Below are 24972 nucleotides of genomic sequence, written 5' to 3' on the forward strand. Positions count from 1 at the left end.
CCCCATCTTTACAATAAATCAAAAAATCAGCCAGGCGTGGTAGCGCATGCCTGTAATTCCAGCTACTTGGAAGGCTGAGGCGGAAGGATCGCTGGAGCCCAGCAGGTTGAGGCTGCGATGGCCGGGAGCGGCCACTGCACTCCAGTTTGGGAGACAGAGTGAGACTTCAACTAAAAAAAAAAAAAAAAAAAAAAGAGTGAAATAAAATAGGGGAGATTAGAAAATGTCAGACATGGTACAAGTGTGAGGATTGTTTTAGTTATTCCTTCCTTCTTCCCTCCCTCCCTTCTAGTTATCAAAGTTATCTATCTACTTGCCAACCAATCTATCCCTATGCATATTACATTGTCATTTAACACCTACATACACACAAGCAGGTAAAATTTACTCTGAGTTTTTGACAAAAAAGTTTGAATGCCACCAACGCAGTCCATCATTCCACCTACTTTGTCACGACAAAGTATCTTAAGAGTCCAAGTCTATTAAAACCAAACCAAAACAATGACAAATATCCTTTTTCCCTAGCACAGATTTAAAATTCCTTCTTTTAGAAATCTCTTTAATCCCATTAAACTCAGCAATATGGAAAAAAAAAAAAAGAGCTCAAGCTGGTAACCACCATCAAGAGGGTAAGAAAATCACTTCTTTGCCAGCAAACAGTACATCAGGATCACTCTGAGTTCTTCAATTGCACAAATAAGGCAGTCATGTTGGAATCCAGCTGTTTACAAAAGGATTTGGAAAGTGTCATGGATATAGTCTGAGAGGCACAGAGCTAATATCATCTTGAGAACATCACCCATACAATCTGACCAGGGAGACATCCTCTCTACCTTCATTCTAAGCAGAGAGGAATTTTTCCCATTGATCAAAGGATTCCTTATAAATCGGTGTATTTCAGCATCCCCAAGATGCTAAAAACTTAACAGAGCCAGCAATATCATTTAGCTTGAACCAGTAATGATTTCCCAAAGGCCTAACTGCAAGTTTATCCCAGTTCCCCAATCAAATGAAAATGACTTAAATGCATTCACACAGTGTGATAAGCACACAGGCTCTCCCTGGTTGGGTTATTTATGCATTCCAAAAAAATTCAGTTCCTCAAAATGAATGCAGCTTCCCTTGACTTCTTTTTTTTTTTGAGTTGGGGTCTCACTTTGTTGCCCAGGTGGAAGTGCAGTAGCACCATCACGGCTCACTGCAGCCTTGACCTCCTGGGATTGGGTGATCCTTCTGTCTCAGCCTCCGCAGTAGCCAGGATTACTACAAGTGCACACCACCATTGGCTAATTTTTTAAAAAATTTTTTGGAGACGAAGTCTCATTATGTTACCCAACTCCTAACCTCAAGCAATCCTCGCACTTTGGCCTCCCAAAGTGCTGGGATTACAGGCATGAGACACTGCGTCCAGCCTTTCATTTCTTTTTTGTTCTAACTTGTTCTACTATATGCTTGTGCAACCCAGAAGAGGGGCCACCATTGCTAAGTAAAAACCTGTTTATTTCAGTCAACTAAGGATTTTCTTTCTTTTTTTTTTTTTTAACTCTAAAGTGTCTTCAGTGGAAAATTCTACTTAAAATAGCAAAGCCCTTTTAGAAATTTGACCAGTTTGCTCTTACATGCCAAAATGAAATGAACACACAGATACACATGTGTGCACACACACGGGAGTGAAAGTGGATAGAACGGAATCACTTGTAAAGGTTTCTCCTCTCTCCACCCTCTATCCCTCAACCCAGTGAATTGTGAAGCTTGCATCATTCCAGAGGAAACTGTGATTCAGACTCCCCCTGGCTCAGCGTTAAGTAGTCAACCTCCCGCCTGCCAGCAAGGAGTAGACTGCAATTTTATCATTGAAACATATTATCTCACTCCCTATCTCTGCACACTGCCTCTGAAGGGCTTGGCTGAAGAATAGTACAGGAACAGGTCTAGACTAGATAATCACCTACTCTATTCCGGCGGCTCAAAAACATTTCAAACAAATCTAGCTGAACAATGAATTTATATAATGCAATTCTTGAAAAGTCTATGAAGAACCTCCATCTCCTCAGATATTATGAATAACAAATAAAACGTTTTTAAAAAATGATTTTGACATTTGAAGATTACTGAAGGTAGGTGGGAAGTGGTATAATTAACTGAAAAATCATCTTGAACCCGAGTCCTTCAGGGGTTGTGGTCTTCTTACTTGGTAACTAGGTTTTTGACGGTTTGGTAGTGTTTCCAAGTATGGGAGGCAAAGAAATGTCTTATGAAGTACAATTGCCAAAAATGGGGCAAAACAAATCCTTCACTCCAAGAAATACCTATTATGTACCAGCAAATATGAATTCCTTTGATTGTTGGTATTACATGTATATAACAAATATTTAAGAATTCTGTTGTAAATAACTGATGTTATTGTCTTACACAGTATAATTTGGGTATAACATTTAGAAAATGCCATCATTAGTGGTTTTAGGATTGTAAATCACCTCTTCTGTGGCAGTATTGGCAAAATACATATATAACAGTTTCTAGGTAGGCACGCTTTGTAAGCATCTATTAGAGTAATCTGCAGTCTTATTGGTAAATTCATAATTTCCTGACATGGCTCTTTATAAATAATGCTGGAGTGATTCTTGTGTGAAGTTCTGTTCACCTTTCTGATAAAGGCACTCTCTTTTCTAGAAGAAATTCTAAGTAGATTTGTCTTTTAAAAACAATTCTGATTTCAGGTTCTGTAGCCTTCTGAGTCTCTTCAGTTATTAGGATGAGTTTTCTAGACATTTTTCCCATATGTTTTCAGTTAAATTTTTAGGTAGTTATTTCTAAGCAATTAAGGAAAATAAAAATCCCAAAGTTCAACCAAACATAATAAAATAAAATATAAACCCTCTCTTATAACTTAATAATAAGAAAAATTAAATGAGATAAATACTGGGCAATACTGACCATCAATAACTAATTATAGGCACAGATTCCATCCACTATAAAAATACTGAGGCTGGGCACTGGGACTCAGGCCTATAATCCCAGCACTTCGGGAGGCAGAGGTGAGAGGATTGCCTGAGCCCCCAGGTTCAAGACCAGCCTGGGCAACACGGCAAGACCTCATCTTTATAATAAATCGAAAAATTAGCCAGATGTGGTGGCACATGCCTGTAGTTTCAGCGACTTGGAAGACTGAGGAAGAAGGATCACCTGAGTCCAGCAGGTTGAGGCTACAGTGGCCATGTGTGTGTCACTGCACTCCAGCCTGGGTGACAGAGTGAGACTCTGACTCAAAACCACCCCCCACAAAAAAAGACTACTCAGTAAATTACCTTTCCTTGCCTGTCCTTTCTTTGCCTCTCTTATGTCTATGCAGGGTCTCTCTGTTCCCATTAAGCTTTTCAGAGGACTTTATTTGGGCTTTAAAGATTAAACAAGAAAGAGGCAGATTAACTTTTTAAAATGGAAGTGAGATCATGGCACTTTTTCTGCTCAAAGCATTCCAATGGTTCCTGGCATACTTGAAATAAAAGCCTAAGTCCTTGCTGTTCCCGGAGAGGCCCCAGGAACCTTCTCCCTCCCTCCTCTCCAGCCTCACCTTCCTTCCTGCCCTCCCCACCCAAGCTTACCCCATTTCTGGACCTCGTGGTTACTGCTCCCTTTGCCTGAACACTCTTCCAAGGAACCATGAAGGACTCACTTGCACACTTGACTCAGGAAACTGCCTGAAGTGCACCTTCTGGGGGGCTTTTCCTGACCACCCTATCTTGGATGGCTCCTTCCCAAACACCCTCTTTACTCTGCTTAATTTTTTCATGATGTTATAAAATACACACACACACACACACACACACACACACACACACACACACGCACTCACTATGCATATATACACAAGCAGCTGTTAGTCATTTGCAGTTTTATTGGTAAATTCATAGTTTCTTGACGTGGCTCTTCATAAATAATGCTGGGGCATTTCCAATTTATATAAATTTCTATATATATATATGTATATATATGTACTTGTTTATTGTCTACCTCCCCCTCTAGGGTGTCAACCTCATGAGGACAGGGACTTTTTTTTGTTTACTGCTGTCCCCCAGGACTTAAGAATCGACCTCCCATATGACCCTGCAGTCTCCCTACTGGGAGTATACCCAGAGGAACTCAAATCGCTCTATGAAAAAGATACCTAGCTGGGCTTGGTGGCTCAGCCTGTAATCCCACGCCTTTGGGAGGCCGAGGTGAGTGGATTGCCTGAGCCCGCGGGTTCGAGATCCACCAGGGCAACTTGGCGAGATCTCATCTCTACAATAAATCAAAATAAGCCGGGCGTGGTAGCGCGTGCCTGTAATTCCGGCTACTTGGAAGGCTGAGGCGGAAGGATCTCCAGAGCCCAGCAGGTCGAGGCTGTGGTGGCCGGGAGCGGCCACTGCACTCCAGTCTGGATGACAGAGTGAGACTGCAACTCAAAAAAAAAAAAAAAAAAGAAAAAGAAAAAGATACCTGTACACACATGTTTATTATAGCGTTATTAACAATAGCAAAAACATGAAACTCACCGTACCGCCCATTGAAAGAGGACTGAAGAAAAAAAAAACAAACGTGGTACACATACACGATGGACTATGACACAGCTATAAAGAAGGACAAAATTATGAACTTCACAGCAACCTAAATGGACTTAGAGGTTATAACACTGAGTGATCTATCACAGAAACAAAGAACCGAGTATCACATGTTCTCACTCATAAGCGGACCTTGAACAACTGTCTTAATGCCATTAGAAAGGGATTGGCTGTAGTTGGAAACTGCCAGGGGAGGTGGAAGCAGACTTAATCATCAAGGGTACCTGCATAATGAACATTTGTATTCCTAACCCTGAATCGTACCCCACATATTTAAAATAAAAAATTTATTTAAAACAACAAAAAAAGAAGAAGCACCTGGCATATGAAAGCCACTCAGTAAGTATGTGTGGAATGAATTAACAAACTTTCTTTTCAAAACAGTGGTACACGCACCTCCCAAGCTTCTCACACTGTTCGTCAAATACGGAATGATACTCAGATCCTTTTAGAGTTCATTCTCATTCTTTAACTTCTCAGTATCCTCTGACACTGATGGAGAAGAATGAAAATGATCTAAGGGGAACTTGTTGGGAGCCACTGATATTGCCTTTCTAATTGATCTCCTTTATTAGGAAATTAAACAGATGCAACAGAAACCTGAATGCTCATGACTTCTTAATATAACTACCATAAATGCCCTCCATCACCAGCTATTATTTTATTAATTATACCCAAGTCAAGACACTCAGGAGGCCAATAGCACAATGTGCCAGGACAACAGACTATTCCACTGAACACTCTTATTTTCCACAACCAAGTTAGAGAAAATGGTGTGCAGGTTTTCCATAACAGCTGGCGCCCCAAGATAAATTTAATTCATTAATCTCCCTTGCAAAGTTAAAAATAAGTAACCATCCCCAGACTTCAGTTATTCCTTGAGTAAGCTTAGGAAGTCTCCAAATTGAAATATGTATTTAAATGACTGTGGTCATACTTGTATTCCCTATGAGGATTTCACAGCTCTTTGGTAATGACTTACAGGATGTGCAACCTTAAGGTTTCTAAAACAGCTCTGCTAAAATTTGTATATTGTTACACAGATATTTAGGAGCTTCTGACCTCAATAATGATTAAGTTTATGACCTATAACTCAAAGTATCATGAATCTATCTTTTGTTTGTTCCTTAACAACTTACTCCCTTCTAACAAATTTAATTTTTCTTTATAAAAATTTGTAATGCTCATTATAGAAAACTAAAATATGGACAAGTGGGGAAAGGAAAAAACACACATTCAGAGTTGCTGTCATCACCCAAAGACAAGGCTATGAAAATTTTGGTGAATTTTCATTTCCATTTTTCATTTTCATTTCCATTTTTCCATTTTCCATTGTCTTAAAAAAAAACAAACCCCAAACCATTAATTACTATGAAACGCATGGCAAGTCTTAGCATGACACCAGTGATGATATTTTTAAAATACCACATTTTCGAGTGATAAAAGTAACAGTTGGGAGATAGACCAGAGTGCTTTAAAAATTAACATTTTTTCATAAAAATCAAAAACAATTTGACCAAAAATAGTGTCAAAAAATAGCTTTCACATACCGAAAGCATGCCTACAGTTAAAAGCATTTGTAAGGGTACAGGTTTGTTTTTTTTCCCTGAGTAAAAGCTTCTCTCTTGCTCTTCTTTGGGCAACTGCCTATACTGTACATACAAGATTAGTGAGCAAAAAAATAATTGAGATGAGTCATCTTGCCTTGTAAGCCATCTTGCCGCAAAATGGTTACCTAAAATCCACACAACCAATTAATTCCTGCCTCCATACTCTAGCAAAGACTGACAGCCAGCATGTGGATCTAATCTTCTTTGCAAACTATTCTAACTCCGGGCTATCCCACTCCCTCTTTATCTGGTGTCCTGGCCTCTTTCCCATTCCTATAATACAGCTGATTTCCCTGATAACCTCACCAGCCACTTTCCCAGGACTCCCACCCCCAATTCATGAATCTTTCAATTGCATATCCCCAAGTCTAATTCTACTGAAGTTAATACAAGAAGTAACTGATCAGAGTGACTCAATCCTGGATACTTATGGCGGGAAACTAGATTCTGCGGCTGGATGAGTCACTGTGGCTGGAAAGCCCCGATGGGAAAAGGGTACTTTAGTGTAGATAGAAGAATAGATAACAGGGGAATTATCGGTCGTAGGTGCATTAAAAGAGTACTCCTTAGTCTGAAACATTTTTTGATGATTAAGATGGGTCTGACTTTGCAAATACTCCCTTACAAGTTTTCCCCCAACATTTTCACCTCCAGCTGAAAATATCTCTATTCACTTTTGTCGCTTCTACCATTCTTCTGGAGTCATATTTAAACATGGATCAGCCAAAGTTGATCTCGTCCAAAGCTCCAGGCATATCCTCATGATAGAAACTTCCAGAGATATCTGGTGTCAAGCATTCAGTATGAGAATAAATAAGATCATTTCTCCTTTGTTCAAAGTAAAGAGAACTTATTGATGATGCTTTCTGATTATAAAAATAATAAATTCTTATAAAAATGGAAGTTCATAAATATTAGTAAAAAATCATCTCAACTAAACTGAGGTAAAGCTAACATTTCTACAATTACTCTTTCTCATCTTCTTTCCTGAACACACACATTTTTACAAATCATGGTATCATACCATGCTTGTGTTTGCTACCTGCTTTATATTCTCAGAAACTGTATGAAAAATTCATTTAATTCTGGCTTCTAGTTGGGGGAGAGCACTGAAGGAAGAAGGCTAAGATAAATTGTTTTATCTATATTTTTAGTGGTTCATTTGATCTAGAGATTACTCACTATGACTCCAAGTCATCATATGTGGAAATGTCAATTCTTAAAAAAAAAAAAAGTGACTTGAACATATAGGTCCCCCACTTTACTTTTTTTAAACTTTTAAAAATTATAAAAGTAGGCTGAGTGCAATGGCGCACACCTGTAATCCCAGCACTTTGGTAGGCAGAGGTCAGAGGACTGCCTGAGCCACTTGGCGAGACCTCATTTCTACAATAAAATTTTTAAAAATTGGCTGAGCATGGGGGCACACGCCTGTGTTTCCAAGCTACTTGGAAGACTGAGGTGGAAGGATCACCTGAGCCTATGGTAGTTGTAAGCATGTCACTGCACTCCAGCCTGGGCAACAGAATGAGACTCTGACTCAAAAAAAATAAAATTAAATGCCCTTCTTTATTAAAAAAAAAATTAAAACTAATGCAAATTAATGGGAACAAATAGAACAAAGTGTACACACTGAAAAATAAAGAACACCTCTCACCGTCTCCTTCCCCCAACCTCTGATGTTTTCATTCGGCAGTCGGAATCACAGTTCAGTTTATCCATCAAGACATTATCTGTGCATATACACCATATTGCAATGCACACAAATGTAATGTCTCTCTTTTTAAAAAATAAATGGGATCATGTCACAATGTCTGCAGCCATGTTTTTCTTTTTTTTAATACACAATAATGTCTTGGGCATCTTTTCAAATAAATTTCCACAGATCTCCTTCATTCTTTTTTAATGGCCATGAGGTTTCTCATAGAATTTTCCATGGTTTATTTCACCAGGTCCCTACCTATGGGCATTTTGTTTGTTTTCAAGTCTTTATGATGCAAAACACATTCCTGTCCATATACCTTTGAGTAACTTCCTCAAGTCTATTTGTAGATTAGGTTCCTAGGATGGGACTTGGAGTCCAAGCTCACAGAATAACACGGAGTATTGAATTTCTCTGTAATGGAGAGAACTCATTTCCTATTTATATTTTTAATAGAGTATTTAATGTAAGTCTTCTGTTATGTAAGTCCCACCATGGCTCACAGTAGAAACTGGGAAGGAAAAGAATGGGATGAGAAAAGAATGCAAAACCATTTGAGAGTGGATAGCTAAAGGCAGAAACAGCTGTGGACATGTGGGATTCTCCAACTCCAGCAGGGCCTGTCTCTCTTATTGTTTTTTGCAGAGGTGAGGAGGCAGGTCTAAGACCAGGAAGGTGTGCCACCTGGCAGCTGTAAAAAAAATTCTTTCTCACTCCAGCGTAAGAAACAACTAAGGAAGTGTCAGATTTGCTGTACATGTTTTCCCAAGCAAGAGAGAAAAACCATGTACAATTATTTAATAATTTAAAAGAAAAATAGATGGTTCCATTTCATAGGCTGTGCAAATTCCACAGTGATTTAGGCCTGAATTCAAATCTGTCTCCCATAAAGTTTCCCATAAGTCTTAGGAGGGACTCCTCTGTGAGCGTTTGCCCCATTTGGGTTAAAATATAAAAGTATCTTTCACTAAAATAATTTTTAAAAGAAGCTCATTTGATAAAAAGGGTTCTTTAAAACAGTGGTTAGCTCAAAGACAGGAAGAAATTCTACTTGAAATAAGTCCAAGCTTTTTAATATGAGACTAATAAAATAGAGAATTTTATGACTGGGAAAATTGATATTCCACGTGAAAATCAGATTGGGGTTTCACAATTTAAGTATTAGACTTTCACAAGAAATGATCTAAAAGTCTTCCTGTACCTCCACCTCCCACACTCTGACCCCAACATGCCCCAGAACTTTTTTGGTGGTTGGTAGTTAGCTCTACATCTAAGGCAAAACAACAACAACAACAGCACAGAACCCTGCAATCTTTCTTTTGTCAAGGTAAGCCGTTGTATTCTAAAAGGAGAGTTACTTTATGCTACAGTAGTCTTCCCAGTCATGGCTTTGCTTTTCAGGGTTTCAGTTACTGGAGGTCAAATGCGGAAAATATTAAATGGAAAATTCCAGAAAATAAAGAATTCATTAGCTTAAAATAATCACACACTGTTCTGAGTTGATGGCATCTCTCACCTCTCGCTCTGTCCTACTAAGGACAAGAATTCTTCCTTTGTCCAATGTGCCCACGCTGGATACACCACCTGCCCGATAGTCATCAACATTGTTCCCGACATCCAACCATCAACATAGTCATGGCTCGATGATTCAGGATCACTCTAAGAAGATGTTCCTCCTTCTATCATATCACTGGAAGGTCAACAGTAGCCTAACACTACCTCATGACATCTGCGTCATTCACCTCACTTCATCTCATCACGTAGGCATTTCATATCTCACACCATCACAAGAAGGTTGAGTACAGTACAATAAGATACTCTGAGAGTGACCACATTCGTATAACTTTTATTACAGTATATTTACTGTAGTTATAATTGTTCGTTCCATTATTTATTGTTATTAATCTCTTACTGTGCCTAACTTTTAAGTCAAACTTTATTATCATGGGTATGTACATATGTATAGTAATAAAACCTAGTCTATATAGGGTTCAGTACTATACATGGTTTCAGGCCTCCACTGGGGGGGATCTTGGAACATTTTCCCTGTGAATGAAGGAGAAGTACTGCAGTGTGAGTACCTGCATTAGACAGATAAACCAACTGTAATTATAAAGGCGTCACCGAACATCTTATATCTACAAATGGATCCATTTTAACCTGTGGCAGAAAACAAGATCTGTATTATAATCAAAGACCCTTGAGTGCACGTCCATCAAAGTTTAGACTGTATCCTGAGGGTAACAGGAAGCCCCCAGGGCCGGCAGTGATGCGATGAGATCTGCCTTCTGGAAAGATGAGTTTGACTGCAGGATGGAGAGAAGGGATTGGAGAGGTGCCACTGGAGGCAAGGAGACCCACCAGAGGCCGGTGCCGTGACCCAGAGAGCTAGTGATGAAAACATGAATAAAGCTACAGTGTTGGTAGTTGGAAGTGAAAGATACTCAGAGACATCAGTGTAGAAGCATATGGTGACTAATGGAAACAGAGGGAGAAGAGGAGGTCATGATGAAAGATGGTGCAGCAGACTACTGTTTCCCACAGCTCTCCCCAATTACAGGTTGAGCTCTCACAACTGAAATCTGAAGTGCTCCGAAATTTGAAACGTTTTGAGTGTCAACATGCCGCTCAAAGGCAATACACGTCAGACTTTCAGATTGGGGATGCCCAAGCGGTAAGTTTAATGCAGATATTCCAAAATCCAAAAAAGTCCCCAATTCAAAACACTCCTGGTCCCAAGCCTTTTAGGTTAGGGAGATTCAACCTGGATCACCCTGCTTTACCACTTCAATGCCTAAGTTCCCACTGCTGGCACCTGTGTATATTCCCCAAGGGCTTTCTCTGGCCATTGAAGCCTGCACGGCCCACCTGTGTGGTAGACCAGACAGTGAGGGAATGAACTCTCCTGGGAGCAGCCTTAACTGATGACTGCATAAATATCCCAGCTGTCTCACCCTTCAGGTAGGAAATCCTAAAGTGTGTGCCCTACATTGCTTCCTGGATTTCCCCAGGGAAATCATCTCCATTTACCCACACTGGTAACCTGTTTGGCTGCCTTCCTTCATCTGGCTCACTTCCCCATGGCCTTATGGGTATTTACTGGCCTCTCCTCCAAAACAAAACAAAACAAAACAAAACCAAATTGGCTGGGCACAGTGGTTCACGCTAGCACTTTGGGAGGCCGAGGTGGGAGGACTGCTTGAGCCCAGGAGTTCGAGGTCAACCTGGGCAACATCGCAAGACCTCGTTTCTATTTTTAAAAGATAAAAATAATTTAAAAAATAATCATGCACACAAAATTGCACTCATATCTTTGTCTCAGAATCTGCTTCTGGGGGAATCTGAAGAAATGGTCTCTAAACTTATGGTTTGTACCATGGTGAGTGATGTTTAATGATGCTATCTACTAGAAAAAAGATACAAGAAGAAGAAGGTTTTTATTAACTGATTGACTTTTTCGGAGAGATGGTATGTGGAAAGAAGGAGGCAGGGGAAATGATACATTTAGTTGGGAACCTTCTAAATTTAAAGAGCTCTACAGCCCTCTACGTGGTATGTCTCAAGAGGACAACTGGGGATGGTGTGGTGGACCCGATGCTAAGCAAATGCGGAGACTGACCACATTCTGCACTTCTAGTTAACATTTTTTGTTTCTGAACGATAAATCGAGAACAGAAAAGCTAAGCATCTTGCTAAAGAAGACATACTGAATGAGGGAGAACAGTGGAAAACAACTAAACAAAATGAAGCTCCTGTCTGTCATTTCAATAACAACATCAGGCCAGGTTCAATGGCTCACACCTGTAATGCCAGCGCTCTGGGAGGCAGAGGCAAGAGGATTGTCTGAGTTGAGGGGTTCGAGACCAGCCTGGGCAACTTGGCAAGACCGTGTCTCTACAATAAATCAAAAAAAATAGCCAGAAGTGGTGGCATATGCCTGTAGTCCCAGCTACCTGGCAAGCTGAGTGGAAGGATCATCTGAGCCTAGCGGGTCAAGGCTGTGATGGCCATGAGCATGCCACTGCACTCCAGCCTGGGTAACAGAGTGAGACTCCTACTCAACATAAATAAATACATAAATAACAACATCAGAAGAGAGTAAGGGTGTGATATGGGGGTGTCTCTCTTTCTACACTCACTTGGCCTACGTAAGGCAATGCATAACGGATTCGTGTGAATGAAAATAGATGGTCTAGTTTGCGAGTGGAATGACTTTCCTTTTTTTTCTACCCTGGTTACTGGAGGGCAGTTGCTGCCCTGAAAAGGAATAAACACAAAGAAGAAATTGCATGAAATGAGAATATGTATTTTTGATAGCAAAGGAATGGAAGAACATATTATATATATAGAAAAGGCCTTGTAGATTGAATTAGCCAGCCCCAAACTGAAGCCAGGGTCACTACATCACGATTTTCAAACAAATACTCTCCATCATCCATTACACATACTCAAGAACTTGGCCTTTTATAGCACTATTCATTCTCAAGGCATCTAAACAGTCTTTGCAAAAGTAAAAACGCAACCACAGGCAATGCTGAAACCTTATAAAAGACGTTTAGAATATTTTATGTGAGCACATATAAATTTGCTCTGCTCAAAGGAAAAAACCAGCCCAAAGCCAAAGTGGCCGCAGTCCTAGGGTCACAGGGGGTAATCTGTGCCTGAGAAACAAAGCCTCCAACTGGTTTTGCTTTTTGGGGGGGTGGGGGTCTCACTATGTTGCCCAGGTTGGTCTTCAACTCTTAGACTTAGGTGATCCTGCCACCTCAGTCTCCTGAGTAGCTGACATTATAGGCACTTGCTACTGTGCCTGGCTTCAAACTGGCTTTTTAAAAGAGCTTTCAGGCCAGGCTCAGTAGCTCAGCCTGCAATCCCAACACTTTGGGAAGCCAAGGCGAGGGAATTGCCTGAGCCCGCGGGTTCGAGACCAGCCCGGCCAACTACAATAAATCAAAAATTAGCTGGGCGTCGTAGCACGTGCCTATAGTTCCAGCTACTTGGAAGGCTGAGGTGAAAGGATCGTTGGAGACTAACAAGTTGATGCTAGGGTGGCCGTGAGTGTGCCACTCCACTCCAGCCTGGGCAACAGAGTGAGACTCCAACTCAAAAAAAAAAAAAAGAGCTTTCAGATGTTACCATTTCCCACAAAGTGCAAACAGGAAAGCACTGATAATCATCTTTGCTATCAAGTGACTCAACCCATGTACCACATGGGTAGAGATAAAGGTGCTTGGCTAAACAATCACAGATTTTTTTTTCTTTATCTTTGTGGCTTTCTATAGACACCTCAGGTGAGGTGTCTAAGCCAGGTATACATTTCTCCTTTGGAAAGGTTATCACTCTTTAAAAAAGTAGGCCTGTGCTTTAATGTGCAAATCTATAATTGTTGGTCTGTAGAGACAAACAATTTAATTTAATTAGCTAAATTATTGAGCAGGGCTAACTCAGACACAAAGCTGACAGAGGCTAACAACAAGACCTTGCTCTACAGATAGTTTTTAATGACGTTAACAGCTCCCTTTATCTATACTTAAAGACCAAAATAGTCTGGTGGGGGACAGATGGGGTTGGTTATAAGCACACAGTTTTTAGCCTCAAATAACATCCAGATCAGGAAAATTTTGAACTATGAGACTTTCTCTCTCTAGTGAACCACTGCACAGACGATAGCTTATTTACTGCAAATATATCAAAGAAATGCCATAAGTGGTGTGGAATAGTTTTCAGATTTGAAACACAACAGAAAGACAATATATTAACCCACATGTCACTATCTCAGGGCAACCAGTTTGTGTTACAAATAGAAATGCACCTGTAAACTGAAAGTTGCATATTAGAAGACTACTGTCACGGTCACTGTTCCAGTCTAAAGCAAACGTGCACTCCCATTGATGGCCTGAAGGTGTCCACTTGGCATCTAGACACATCTAGATGTTGTTTTTTTTTTCATTATTTTAAAATTTATTTTTATTTTAAAGATATGGGGTACGATTCAGGATTAGGTATACAAGTAGTCATAGTACAGGTAAAGTTTGAGCCTTCTTTTGGTCCCTATTTCACCTGGTTTGAGACATCTATTTGTTAATAACCCAACTGAGGCTGGGCATGGTGGCTCATGCCCAAAATCCCAGCACTTTGGGAGGCTGAAGTAGAAGGATTACTTGAACCTCGAAGTTCAAGACCAGCCTAGGCAACATAGCGAGACCTTGTTTCTATAAAAAATAAAAAATAAATTAGCTGGGCATGGTGGCATGTGTCTATAGTCTCAGATTCATGGGAAGCTGAGGTGGAAGGATAGCCTGAGCCTAGGAGGTCAAGGCTGCGGTGAGCCATGATCGTGTCACTGTACTCCATCCTGGGTGAGAGAGTGAGATCCTGACTCAAAAGACACAAAAAATTTAGAAAAAAACAGCCAATTAGCCTTGACAAATGCAGAAATACTGTCATAAATACAGAGCTTGATGAGTTTTCACAAAAGTACCTATGTATGCAATTAGTAGTCAGATAAAGAAATAGAACACCCCAACTTCCTAGAAGCCCTTCCTGTGCCCTTCCTAGTCACTGCGACTCCCCAGTACTGTGTCTCTCCAGAACTACTTATGGTAACTTGTCCCTTCTCCAATTCTCACTGGAAGTGGCAGAATTTTAAGGATGAAGTCCCTATCTAAACTCTGATTTCCCCCTGTACCAGAATATAGCTTTGGCCCTAAGAAGTAAAGATAGGAATGGGCTGAAGTTACAATGCCATGACAGATGGCAGAACTTTTGGAAGGAGGCGGAGATCTTCTCATCTTTTCTACTGGAAACTAGGCTAAAATCAAACCCAAGTTCTCCTGACTCCCAATCCAGAAGTTTAGCTTCTGTACTGCTGACGAGCTCACTAAATTCAGCATTATGTGCTTTAGCTAACTGAGCAGTTTTAACCCAGCTTCATATAACTGCGAATCAGACGATCCGCTAAAAACTATTGAAGTCCTAACTGAAAGAAACATTCCAGGTGACTGTGATACTACCAGATATCAAAGCAGTAAAGGGGAAGAGAAAAGACAGAAATAGAAGAGTACTAAATTAAAATTATATTTATAAACAGTAAATACTCAGAAATTCTGTGAAGAGTCTTGGTTCAAGGACTATTTCTTAATACTAGCTCAAAGAAGCCAGCCTACAGTAATATTCAAAATACTAACTGCTTGGAATAAATGTAGGCCACGCTGGGGAGGTGAGCTTCTTTTGTTCACTGTCTAGTACATATCATCTGACTTAGCAGGCAACAGGATAGGGTAGAGAGAAAAATGCACCAGGCAGTTCTGAGTTTGAATTCTCATGCTGTCACTCACTGACTGTATGACTTTGAACAAGTTATCAAGTCTCTCTGAACCTCCATTGAGTCATTTGTAAATTGTGATTAATTTCCGTGTCTTAATGAGTTATCTTCAGAATTAAAAATGAGATGGCATATGTCCTGTGCCTGACAATTTAGTAGATCCTTGAAGACTCCCAACTTTCTCCTCTGATGAATTTGTTTCATCAGAAAAGGAGCTTAACTTACAAAACGATACACACCAACATCTAATGTTCTATTGTTTATCTATGACTTTGTCTGAATTTAAAAAGAATCTGCCGTGTTTGAGAAAGGATTGAAGGAAACACTTTGCTGTAATCCAAGACCGCTTTCTCCCTCTCTCTGGAAGTCTTAACACAAAGGAAGGTGATGTGTGCACGTTAAGACATATCTTTCAAGTGAACTGTTTTAGAGAGGTCATTCATATCTGGCCAGGAGTATATTAGGCTGAGAGTTAGTTGCAGGTGGCACTCTAATGGAAGGCATCATTTATTTGGATTTCAGAAAAGTGTATGACATAGTATATGGATGCAAAGGCAGAGCAGAGAGGAGAACATGGATCAAGAACAGATCTGAGGACAAGGCAGACAATTCCAATCGAGTCTTCTGATTTAACATCAAATTCTGATCATCACACCAAATCCTGAAAGGAATTACATTTCTCCCCTACTTATCAGAAGAAACTTGCTTTCTGTGAGGGGTGCTGGGGTTCTTCTTTTCTTGTTTGTATGTTATGAAGAACAACAAAAAAAGTTTTATAAAAAGGCAAGTTAGAGCTGGGTGTGGTGGCTCACACCTGTAATACCAGCACTTTGGGAGGCTGAGGTGGAGGACTGCTTGAGCCCAGGAGCTTGAGATCAGCCTGGACAACATAGTGAGACCTCATCTCTACCAGAAAATTAAAAACTTATCTAAGCATGGTAGCATAGGCTTGTAATCATAGCGTTCTGGGAGATTGAGGCAAGAGGATTGCTTGAGCCCAGGAGTTCCAGACCAGCCTGGGCAACAAAGTGGGACCTCGTCTCTACAAAAAAATCAAAAACTTAGTGGGGAGTGGTGGCACATGCCTATAGTCCCAGTTACTCGAGAGGCTGAGATGGAAGGATCATTTAAGTCCAGGAGGTCAAGGCTGCAATTGAGTCATGAGTGTGCCACTGCACTCCAGCCTGGGTGACAGAATGAGACTCCAACTTAAAAAAAAAAAAAAAGTCAAGTTAGGTAAGAATGAGAGTGGGGATTTACAAATATAATTGCTGATGTGCTTTACACCATCTAATTCCAGGCTCCATCTGAAATAACAAACAGGAGCACTGGTGACTCCACTCACTGAGAAAGAATTCCACGGAGACCCACATTTTCCTTCACACCCGCCCTGGTTGTGTTTTTGGTTTTTGGCATAACACAGAGCAAACATACTGTGACTTCTGAATCATAATAACACAGAATGGAAGCTCCACATTGTTGAAAAGTAGTACTGGGATATAAATTCTTCTCTTAATAGACTTTCTTACAGAGAAATGATGGGAAACACACACAGATGCAGGTTCAGTGGCAATGGCTCTACTCTTGAACTCCTGGTCTCAAGTGATCCTCCCTCCTCGGCCTCCCAAAGCACTGGGAACACAAGCATGAGCCACTGAGACCGTCCATGACTCTTCCCTTAATACAGAATCGCCCTGCATGCCCAGAAAAACACCTGGCCTCAGAATCTTTCTTCTATTAATGTAAACCTTGTACGAAGTGAGACAACTATACATTAAACAAAGCATATTAAACTACACATTGTCTGTAATTTCTGTCTCCCCCATGATAGGAAAAAGCATTTTATTTCTTTTATTTCCAGCAACACCACCATTCAGGGCGCCCTCAGTAATCTATTTATGACTTCACAAATATTTCATCCCCTATCCCTCCAGAAGAAGGTGACAGCAGTTTAATTAATCATTGTTTGAAAGATTCCTGATGTTACCTCCGTCTAAGACATTTGCAGCAAGGGAAAATGTTAGGCCTTGGCTAAAATTGGCATTCTTTGGTTCTCAGGAAAGTCAGTCTAGAAATACTGGCAACCACCGAGGCCAGGACACCGCGAAGCTCTGTGTTTATTCTGTTTCTCTGGGACGGTGGCAGCTGTGAGTTTCAGATACCATCTGCTGAAGGCAAATGCCTAGTTAGCTGAGCTATTCTAGAATCGCTCCACAGTCCATATTTCTACCAACCCTCTCTCTGCTTTGCTATCCCCCTCACTTTTGGCTTCATTTTCCAACAGGCCTGAAACACAATCACAACACACCAGTCGGCTGTGGGTCCTCTTGGCCCACAGCTGTTACGCTTTAAATGACACTCTCAGCTGGCACCTCCCCTGCCCTGTGGTCTCACCCTGAAGGCGTCTGGAAGAGAGTTCCATCCCACTGACAGAAGGTACATAAGCATATACCAGTGGAGTATATATTGTTGAAATAGGGCTATGTGTTTCCAGCATGTGCAAGAGATTTCTTAGACTAGAACTAGGCACATTAAACCTCATTAATTATGATCTCTACTAATTGGGAATCTGAGATAATTCTCTGGGCTGACACGTAACTTTGCATCACCTGTGGAAAGAAGATAATTGCTAAGTAAATAAGGAATAGAAATAATATTTTATTTTATTTTGAGACAAGGTCTCGCTCTGTTGCCCAGGCTGAAGTATAGTGGCACGGTCATACCTCACTGCAGGCTTGAATTCCTGGGCTCAAGTGATCCTTCTGCCTCAGCCTCCTGAGTAGCTTGGACTACAGGCGCCACCATGCCTGGCAAATTTTTAAAAAATTTTTTTGTAGAGATAGGAGTTTTGCTATGTTGCCCAGGCTGGCCTTGAACTCCTGGCCTCAAGTGATCCTCTCGCTTCAGTCTTCCGAAGTGCTGGGAACCACTATAACTAGTCTAGAAATAATATTTTATTTTTTATTTCTTTTTTCCAGCTAGTTTTATTTACAAAAGGAATAATATTTTAAAGGTAATGTTTGAACTATGAGGCTTTCGTTTACATCTTAACAACAAATTATTTTTGACCTAGTGACTAAAGTCAGCCCTCCTTCCTGGCTTCCCCATTTCTACACAGGCACTAACATTCCTTAATTCAACCTGCTTATAGCAAAGTTAGCAGTCTCCCCAACCAGCTGGCTCCCCGCCTCTGCTTCTCCCCGCCCTCCACTTTTTTAACCCAGGCCCTCATGAATAACACTGCTCTTGAACTAGAGGATCCCAGTGGGTTCCTTCCTATACCCTCTCCAATGATTCAGTAATCTGCTGCCCAATTAGTCTTCTGAAATTTTCTTTTTTTTTTTCTTTCAAACCCCAATCTTATTATCCCAAACAAAATTTTCTCTAAGTATCTATGACTCTTAGACCCCGGGATTTTAAGATACTCAACTGCATCGTCAATGTTTTTGCTCCCAGCACTGCATTTAGCAAAGTACTAAAATAAATGGAGGTCCACAAATCTATCTGAAATCCTTGGGGTCATATGCATTTTGGGATTCATATTTGTTTCTGATTTCAGGATGATAATACAGTGCTTAAAACATAATTTCTGTAATATTCCAGTGGGCTGGGAACAACACTTCATAGTCAAATACACTGATGTTTCTGCAAGAAAATGTATGAATTTTATTGTGATACATAAAGGCTATAGGTAGCCTCCCATTAGGTTTTACCACCAGATCGTTTTTTTGTTTGTTTATTTTTGATTCAGGGTCTCACTCTGTCACCCAGGCTGGAGTACAGTGGCATGATCATGGCCCACCACAGCCTCAACTTCCTGGGCTCAAGTGATCCTCCTGCTAAAGCCTCTCAAGCAGCTGGGACTACAGGTGTGTGCCACCATGCTCAGTTAATTTTTTGTAGAGATGAGGTCTCGCTGTATTGCCCAGGCTAGTCTCAAACTCCTGAGCTCAAGCGATCCTCCCTCCTCGGCCACCCAAAGCACCGGGATTATAAGTGTGAGCCATAGTGCTTGGCCTCCAAATAGTTTATTCAAAATATTTTGGTTGGTAGGTGTTTTGGATTTCAAAATTGTGATTAAGGAATTGAGAACCTGTAGTAGATTTATAATAATCATTTATCACCATCCAAATTTGAAAAAATACATTTTCCTTAAAAAATTTTCATATTGCCAACTTTGATTAATTCAGATTGGTCTTCTCCACAATTAGTCCAAATAATTGGGGTTTTCCTTGTAAAAGTGTCAGCATTTCGTGATCACAAGGTTGTCCCTGTCAATGTTAAATTTTTCTAATTTTAACTCTATTCCCAAAGCACTTTTATCTTGCTTATTAAAAAAATAAAAATCCCCTATTGGCTGTTTACTTTTGCAAAATGTAAATACGGTCTTTTTGCTTTCCCCTGCCTAAAGAAAGACTTTGTTGAAGTACAGTAGACTGACTATCCTTCAGGAAGATTTATATTTTAAAAATCTCAGTTATACCTGCTTTTCCCTCAAAATAAGCGCTAAGCCTTTTAAGTGTGAGTTTTTATCTAATGGGTAACATAAGTCTATCAAGCAAATCACAGAAAATCCCCTACGCACAGTTAAGCATATACTAAAATCACTCTTTTAGGTCGTGTTTTAACTTGACCAATAAACTCTGCTTTAAATACAGCCAAGCCAAACATTAAGCCAGCAGGGCAGGGTTTGTATATACATCATAGGATGCTGGTCGTATGGGTCATAGCACTCTGACAGGCAATTCCTAGGCAGTTATTTTGACATTAGAAAGTCACAATCCATCAACTTAACAGCTGGGCAATAATTTTGGGACCAGGGAGATGGCTATTCAAAATGACACTGTGGGAAGTAAGCAGTAGTTCCAAGAGCCCCTGTTTGAGTATGAAGACATAAACTAAGCAGAATTTCTTTCCACCTCTGGAACCGGCCATTATGTAATGTGTTTCTGTGTAAGCATGTTATTTCTGGTGGTTGAACAGAAAAGCTCTGCCTGCAAAGCTAAAAAGCATGCAGGTATCTGGGCTCTGGCAGAATGTGAGGAGACGAGAAGAGAGGAATCTGCCATCACAAGACTAAAGAACAAAAAAGAGCTAGCTGCCTGTCCCCCACCGTTGGCCACATACCACTTCCAGTGACTTGTGACACCCCAAGCTAGTATTTCAGAAGATGTTACACCATTCTTTCCGTACTGCAGATTAATCATATCTCCAGTGCTCTGTGACACAGGGCAGCTTGGGTGTGTGGAAGATGCCTGGACTTTATTCTTGAAGGAGCTGCAGGAACAACAACCCTGCTATGAATGCCCCTCTACCCCCGCTCCCCGCTACACCCCCCAACCACACACACAGCCTTGAACTTCCACTCTGCTCTCCGGGACAAATGAATGCAGATGGGAACCGGGAACCACAGAGTGCGTTTGAGATCCTGTCAACAGCTGGGAAGGAAGGCAACAGCCGGCAGGAAGTTTCCTGGATTGGTGGGTGGGGTGGGGTGTGGGTGGGGAGTATGAACTATGAACCAGACAGCAGTGGTTCTCAAATGTTCTCCTTTCATAATAACTCTGAGGGATGGCCACGCTGAGAACAAGGGGACAGCAAGCACACCCTCCCCTTTTACTCTGGAAAGAAGAAATGAAAAAGAATGGATAAAAAATTAGGAACTGATGGCTGAGATGGCAAAAAGGAGAGGTAGATGGATATATGCAAATACTATGGCTCAGAAGAGAGATGGAATCTGGGTGGTGAGATTTTCTTAATGAGCTGTGTTGCTTCCATGGAAACCAAAGTGCTCTTTGTGGCAGCCCACACCCCACTGGGGTCATGACCTGCCCTACTGGGGACTAGTATTCTCACCCCTGCCCTCCCTCATATTCCTGGCTGCCGGCCTGAACTACTGACAATGTGGAAAGCAAATCATTTTCAGGTTATACTTCGCTATTTGAAAGAAAAAGAAATTCACTACACGGACAAAATATCAGCAGATAAAGAACAATAAACTCTTAAAGCAAAGATGAAGTGGTTTACTACCGTCTACATTGTATTTTAATAAACTTTTGCCGCTGTTTAAATTGAGTTTCTCTCTTCTAAAACTTCGCATTCTGTGAAAAACTATAACACATTAGCAGAAAGTATCTGAAAATTCAGGTTTCAGAAAAGTCATTCTCAAGCAACCAATAGTAGAAGCAAAGTCAACAATGTTGCCATACCTGGAGTTGATATTCTTCCATGAAGCACTGATTCACTGGGCAGCAGATCTTTTGAATTGGAGGTGAATGGTGATTGTCTAAAAGTATCTTCTGAAAAGAAAGGGCTGGGGTGGGGGAGGAGGAGTGAGGTTTAGTAAATTAAAGCGATTTCAGACACCCAGAGCATCTGGCCCCAAATACATACACACACAGTATTGGGTAAGGTATTGTTGTTTTAAATGGTGTCTCGTGAATATAAGAAGACTGTACTTAATGTGGAGAAAGAGGAAAGACTACATCAGACAAGTGCCACGCATACATTCTGTCTACTGGTTTTATATTTGGGGTGAAGACGGGAAGCAGCATCTGTGCAAAGCTGTTAAACCCATAGAGGAAGACAGTTCAGTTTTACTCTTGCTGTACACCTTCTGTGAGTGTGTTGACCAAATGAAGACCAGCCACCGGCGTCACAATCAAAAAGGGCCTGCCTGTTCTTCTTCCCAGAGATGGAATTTCCCCGGCTCACCCATATTCTGTCACCTGAACCCTCTGGGACCAAAGGCACACGTTAGAAAGGCAGGATAAGCCGGGCTTGGTGGCTCAGCCTGTAATCCCGCGCCTTTGGGAGGCTGAGGTGAGTGGATTTCCAGACCCGCCTGGGCAGCGAGACCTCATCTCTACAATAAATCAAAAAATCAGCCGGGTGTGGTAGCGTGCGCCTGTAGTTCCCAGCTACTCGGAAGGCTGAGGCGGGAGGATCGCAGGAGCCCAGCAGGTCGAGGCTGCAGTGGCTGGGAGTGGCCACTGCACTCCAGTCCGGGCGACAGAGTGAGACTCCAACTCAAAAAAAAACAACAAAAAAACAACAACAACAAAAAAGAAAGCCAGGATAGAGTCACTATGCGGAAGGAAACATCTCACTGGTCCCCAGAGACATGGACACTGGAAATTGTGTTGGCTCTCAAGGGGTAAAGCCAGAAAATGAGGCATCCAGAGGGGACCTCAAAGATCACCTTTATTTAACACGAAAGGAAGGCCCTGACCTGAGTGGCCCTAAGCTCCCTTAGTGAGCCAGCTAGAACTAGAATCAGATCATCAGTCATCTCGACAGGGTTTTCCCTAATGCCACGGCCGCCGTGAACACACGTTTGGATGCTTTTATTTAGAGGATTCTAGCCCAGTCACAGGGAACACAGGGAAGTATTACGATCACATGTGAGACTACCCAGGAAATGGAAGGCCCTATTTCTTTACAACAGAGAAAATTCAACTGTGGGAACTGGGTACCCGGTGGCAGCAAGTCGACGGGGCAGTAACACAGCCCAGACACAGGCAGAGCAGGAAGCCATCGCCACCCTGAGGCTGGAGGGACAAAAGGAGGAGGTAAACGGAGCCCAGGGGCCGGGGCCACCTGGCGGGCGCCGCAGCGCTAGAGCAATCGCAGCTGCTGGAGGAGACAGAGAGGGAGCCGGGAACAGCCCCCTTCCTTCCTTAAGCTCCACCCCCACCTTCCACCAGGGCCTCTGATTGGCTAAACCTTCTCAGAAGGCGGGGAAAGCAGCCCGGAGGGACGCCTCTCCGCCCCGCCCCGCCCACTCCCGGGCAGAGCAGATGACCAGGGATCAGAACAACACATCTGAGGGTGCACAAGCCTAGGAATCCCAGGACTCGTGTCGCTTTGCGAAACATGCCACAAGGCCCTGGTCACGGTTATTAAATATTGCAAAGGGAACAGTAAGACGAAACCGCAGGATTTTTTTTTGAAGTTAAACATACGTTGATACATAATATAGTTTTACATGACAAAATTTTTATTTTTATTTGTATTTCAATACCTTTGGGGATACGGATAGTTTTTGGTCTGGGTTTTAAGAGTACCCACCACCCCCACCACCTGTGCACATTGTACGCAAGAAGGGATATTTTTTGTCCATCCCTTTGCCTCCTTCCCGTCTGAGGGCACACAAGCCTAGGACTCCCAGGACTGGTGTCGCTTTGCGAAACATGCCACAAGTCTATGGTCACTATTATGAAATATTACAAAGGGAATAGTAAGATGAAAATGAAAGATACTTTTTTAAAAGTTAAACATACGTAGATAGATAATAGAGTTTTACATGGCTGTTAGGCTAGATTTTTTTTTTTTGAGTTGAAGTCTCACTCTTTCGCCCAGACAGGAGGGCAGTGGCCGCACCCGGCCACCGCAGCCTCGACCTGCTGGGCTCCGGAGATCCTTCCGCCTCAGCCTTCCAAGTAGCTGGAACCACAGGCACGCACTGCCACGCCCGGCTAATTTTTTGATTTATTGAAGAGATGAGATCTCGCCAAGTTGCCCAGGTGGGTCTCAAACCCGCGGGCTCAGGCAATCCATTCACCTCAGCCTACCAAAGGCACGGGATTACAGGCTGAGCCACCGAGTCCAGCTTAGATTTTTTTTTTAAGTTATATTTTTGTTTGTATTTCAATACCTTTCGGGGATACAGACGGTTTTTGGTCTGGGCTCTAGGAGTACCCACCACTCTGTAAGAAAAGGATTGGCAGTAGTGGGAAACTGCCTAGGGTGGGAAAGCAGGATTAGCAGTAGTGGGAATCTGCCTGGAGAAGGGGGGTAAACCTCATCAACAAGGGTACCTGCATAATGAATATTTGTATACGTAACCCTGAATTGTCCCCCACATCTTTAAAATAAAAACAAATTTTAAAAAAGAAAAGAAAGAGTACCCACTACCCCACCTGTGCACATTGTACAAGAGGTGATTTTTTTTTTTTTTTTTTTTTTGGTCCATTCCTTTCCCTCCTTCCTTTCTGAGTCTCCAGAGTCCATTAAACATTCTCTATGCCTTTGCAGAGCCTTAGTTTAGCTCCCACTTCCAAGTGAGAACATGTGGTGTCTGGTTTTCTGTTCCTGAGTTAGTTCCCTTAGAATGATGTTCTCCAATTCCATCCAAGTAGCTGTAAAAGGACTAGATTTAATGCAACTCTGTATGGCACGGCTTTTATTTGTATCTTAAACACCAGGCGATTTAAGTCGGCTTAAAAAGTGAACTGGCTATAAGCTAGTAGGAGATAGGAAATGGGGAGAGGGGAAAGGGCAGATATGTCATTTTAATACCAAACATCTCATAAGCTGCAAATGATAGAAACTCTTTAAAGGATAAGGCAGTGCAGCACAGTGGCTAAGTGCATACACTCAGGAGTTCTGGGTTCAAATCCCAGCTCTACCACTCAACCACTGTGTGACCTTGCACCTATTTAAGTTCTCTGAGCCTTTATTTCTTGTCTATAAAATGGGACCTCACAGAGGAGCTGTGAAAATTAAGTCAGTTCCTGAAGTGTGCTTTATAATAGTGCCTGGTAAGCAGTAAGTGCTCAATAAATATGAGCTACTTTTTATTTGTACCTCTGTCTAACCCAAAGGGGAGTGTAAATGAATCAACTTTTCCACAAAAGTTAACAAAAAGTGTAGCATTTCCTTTGTATAAAAGTCTTCACAAAATGAAGAAAAGGCGACTGATTTTGAAGTTAGTTAGCTGCATGGGCGATT

General features: G+C 41.6%; 1 protein-coding gene across 1 annotated transcript in view; it reads right to left on the reverse strand.

Moving 5' to 3' along the window:
- ZNF827 (zinc finger protein 827) overlaps window positions 1-24972 on the reverse strand; it is a 192311-nt gene that overhangs the window by 47988 nt on the left and 119351 nt on the right. Inside the window, exon 8 of the mRNA XM_008048882.2 lies at window positions 21450-21553. Coding sequence (XP_008047073.2) covers window positions 21450-21553 — 104 coding nt within the window. The remainder of the gene's footprint in view (window positions 1-21449; window positions 21554-24972) is intronic.

Source organism: Carlito syrichta, unplaced genomic scaffold (genome assembly GCF_000164805.1).
Source record: "Carlito syrichta isolate Samal-C Ts95f unplaced genomic scaffold, Tarsius_syrichta-2.0.1 Scaffold128002, whole genome shotgun sequence".
Taxonomy (NCBI): domain Eukaryota; kingdom Metazoa; phylum Chordata; class Mammalia; order Primates; family Tarsiidae; genus Carlito; species Carlito syrichta.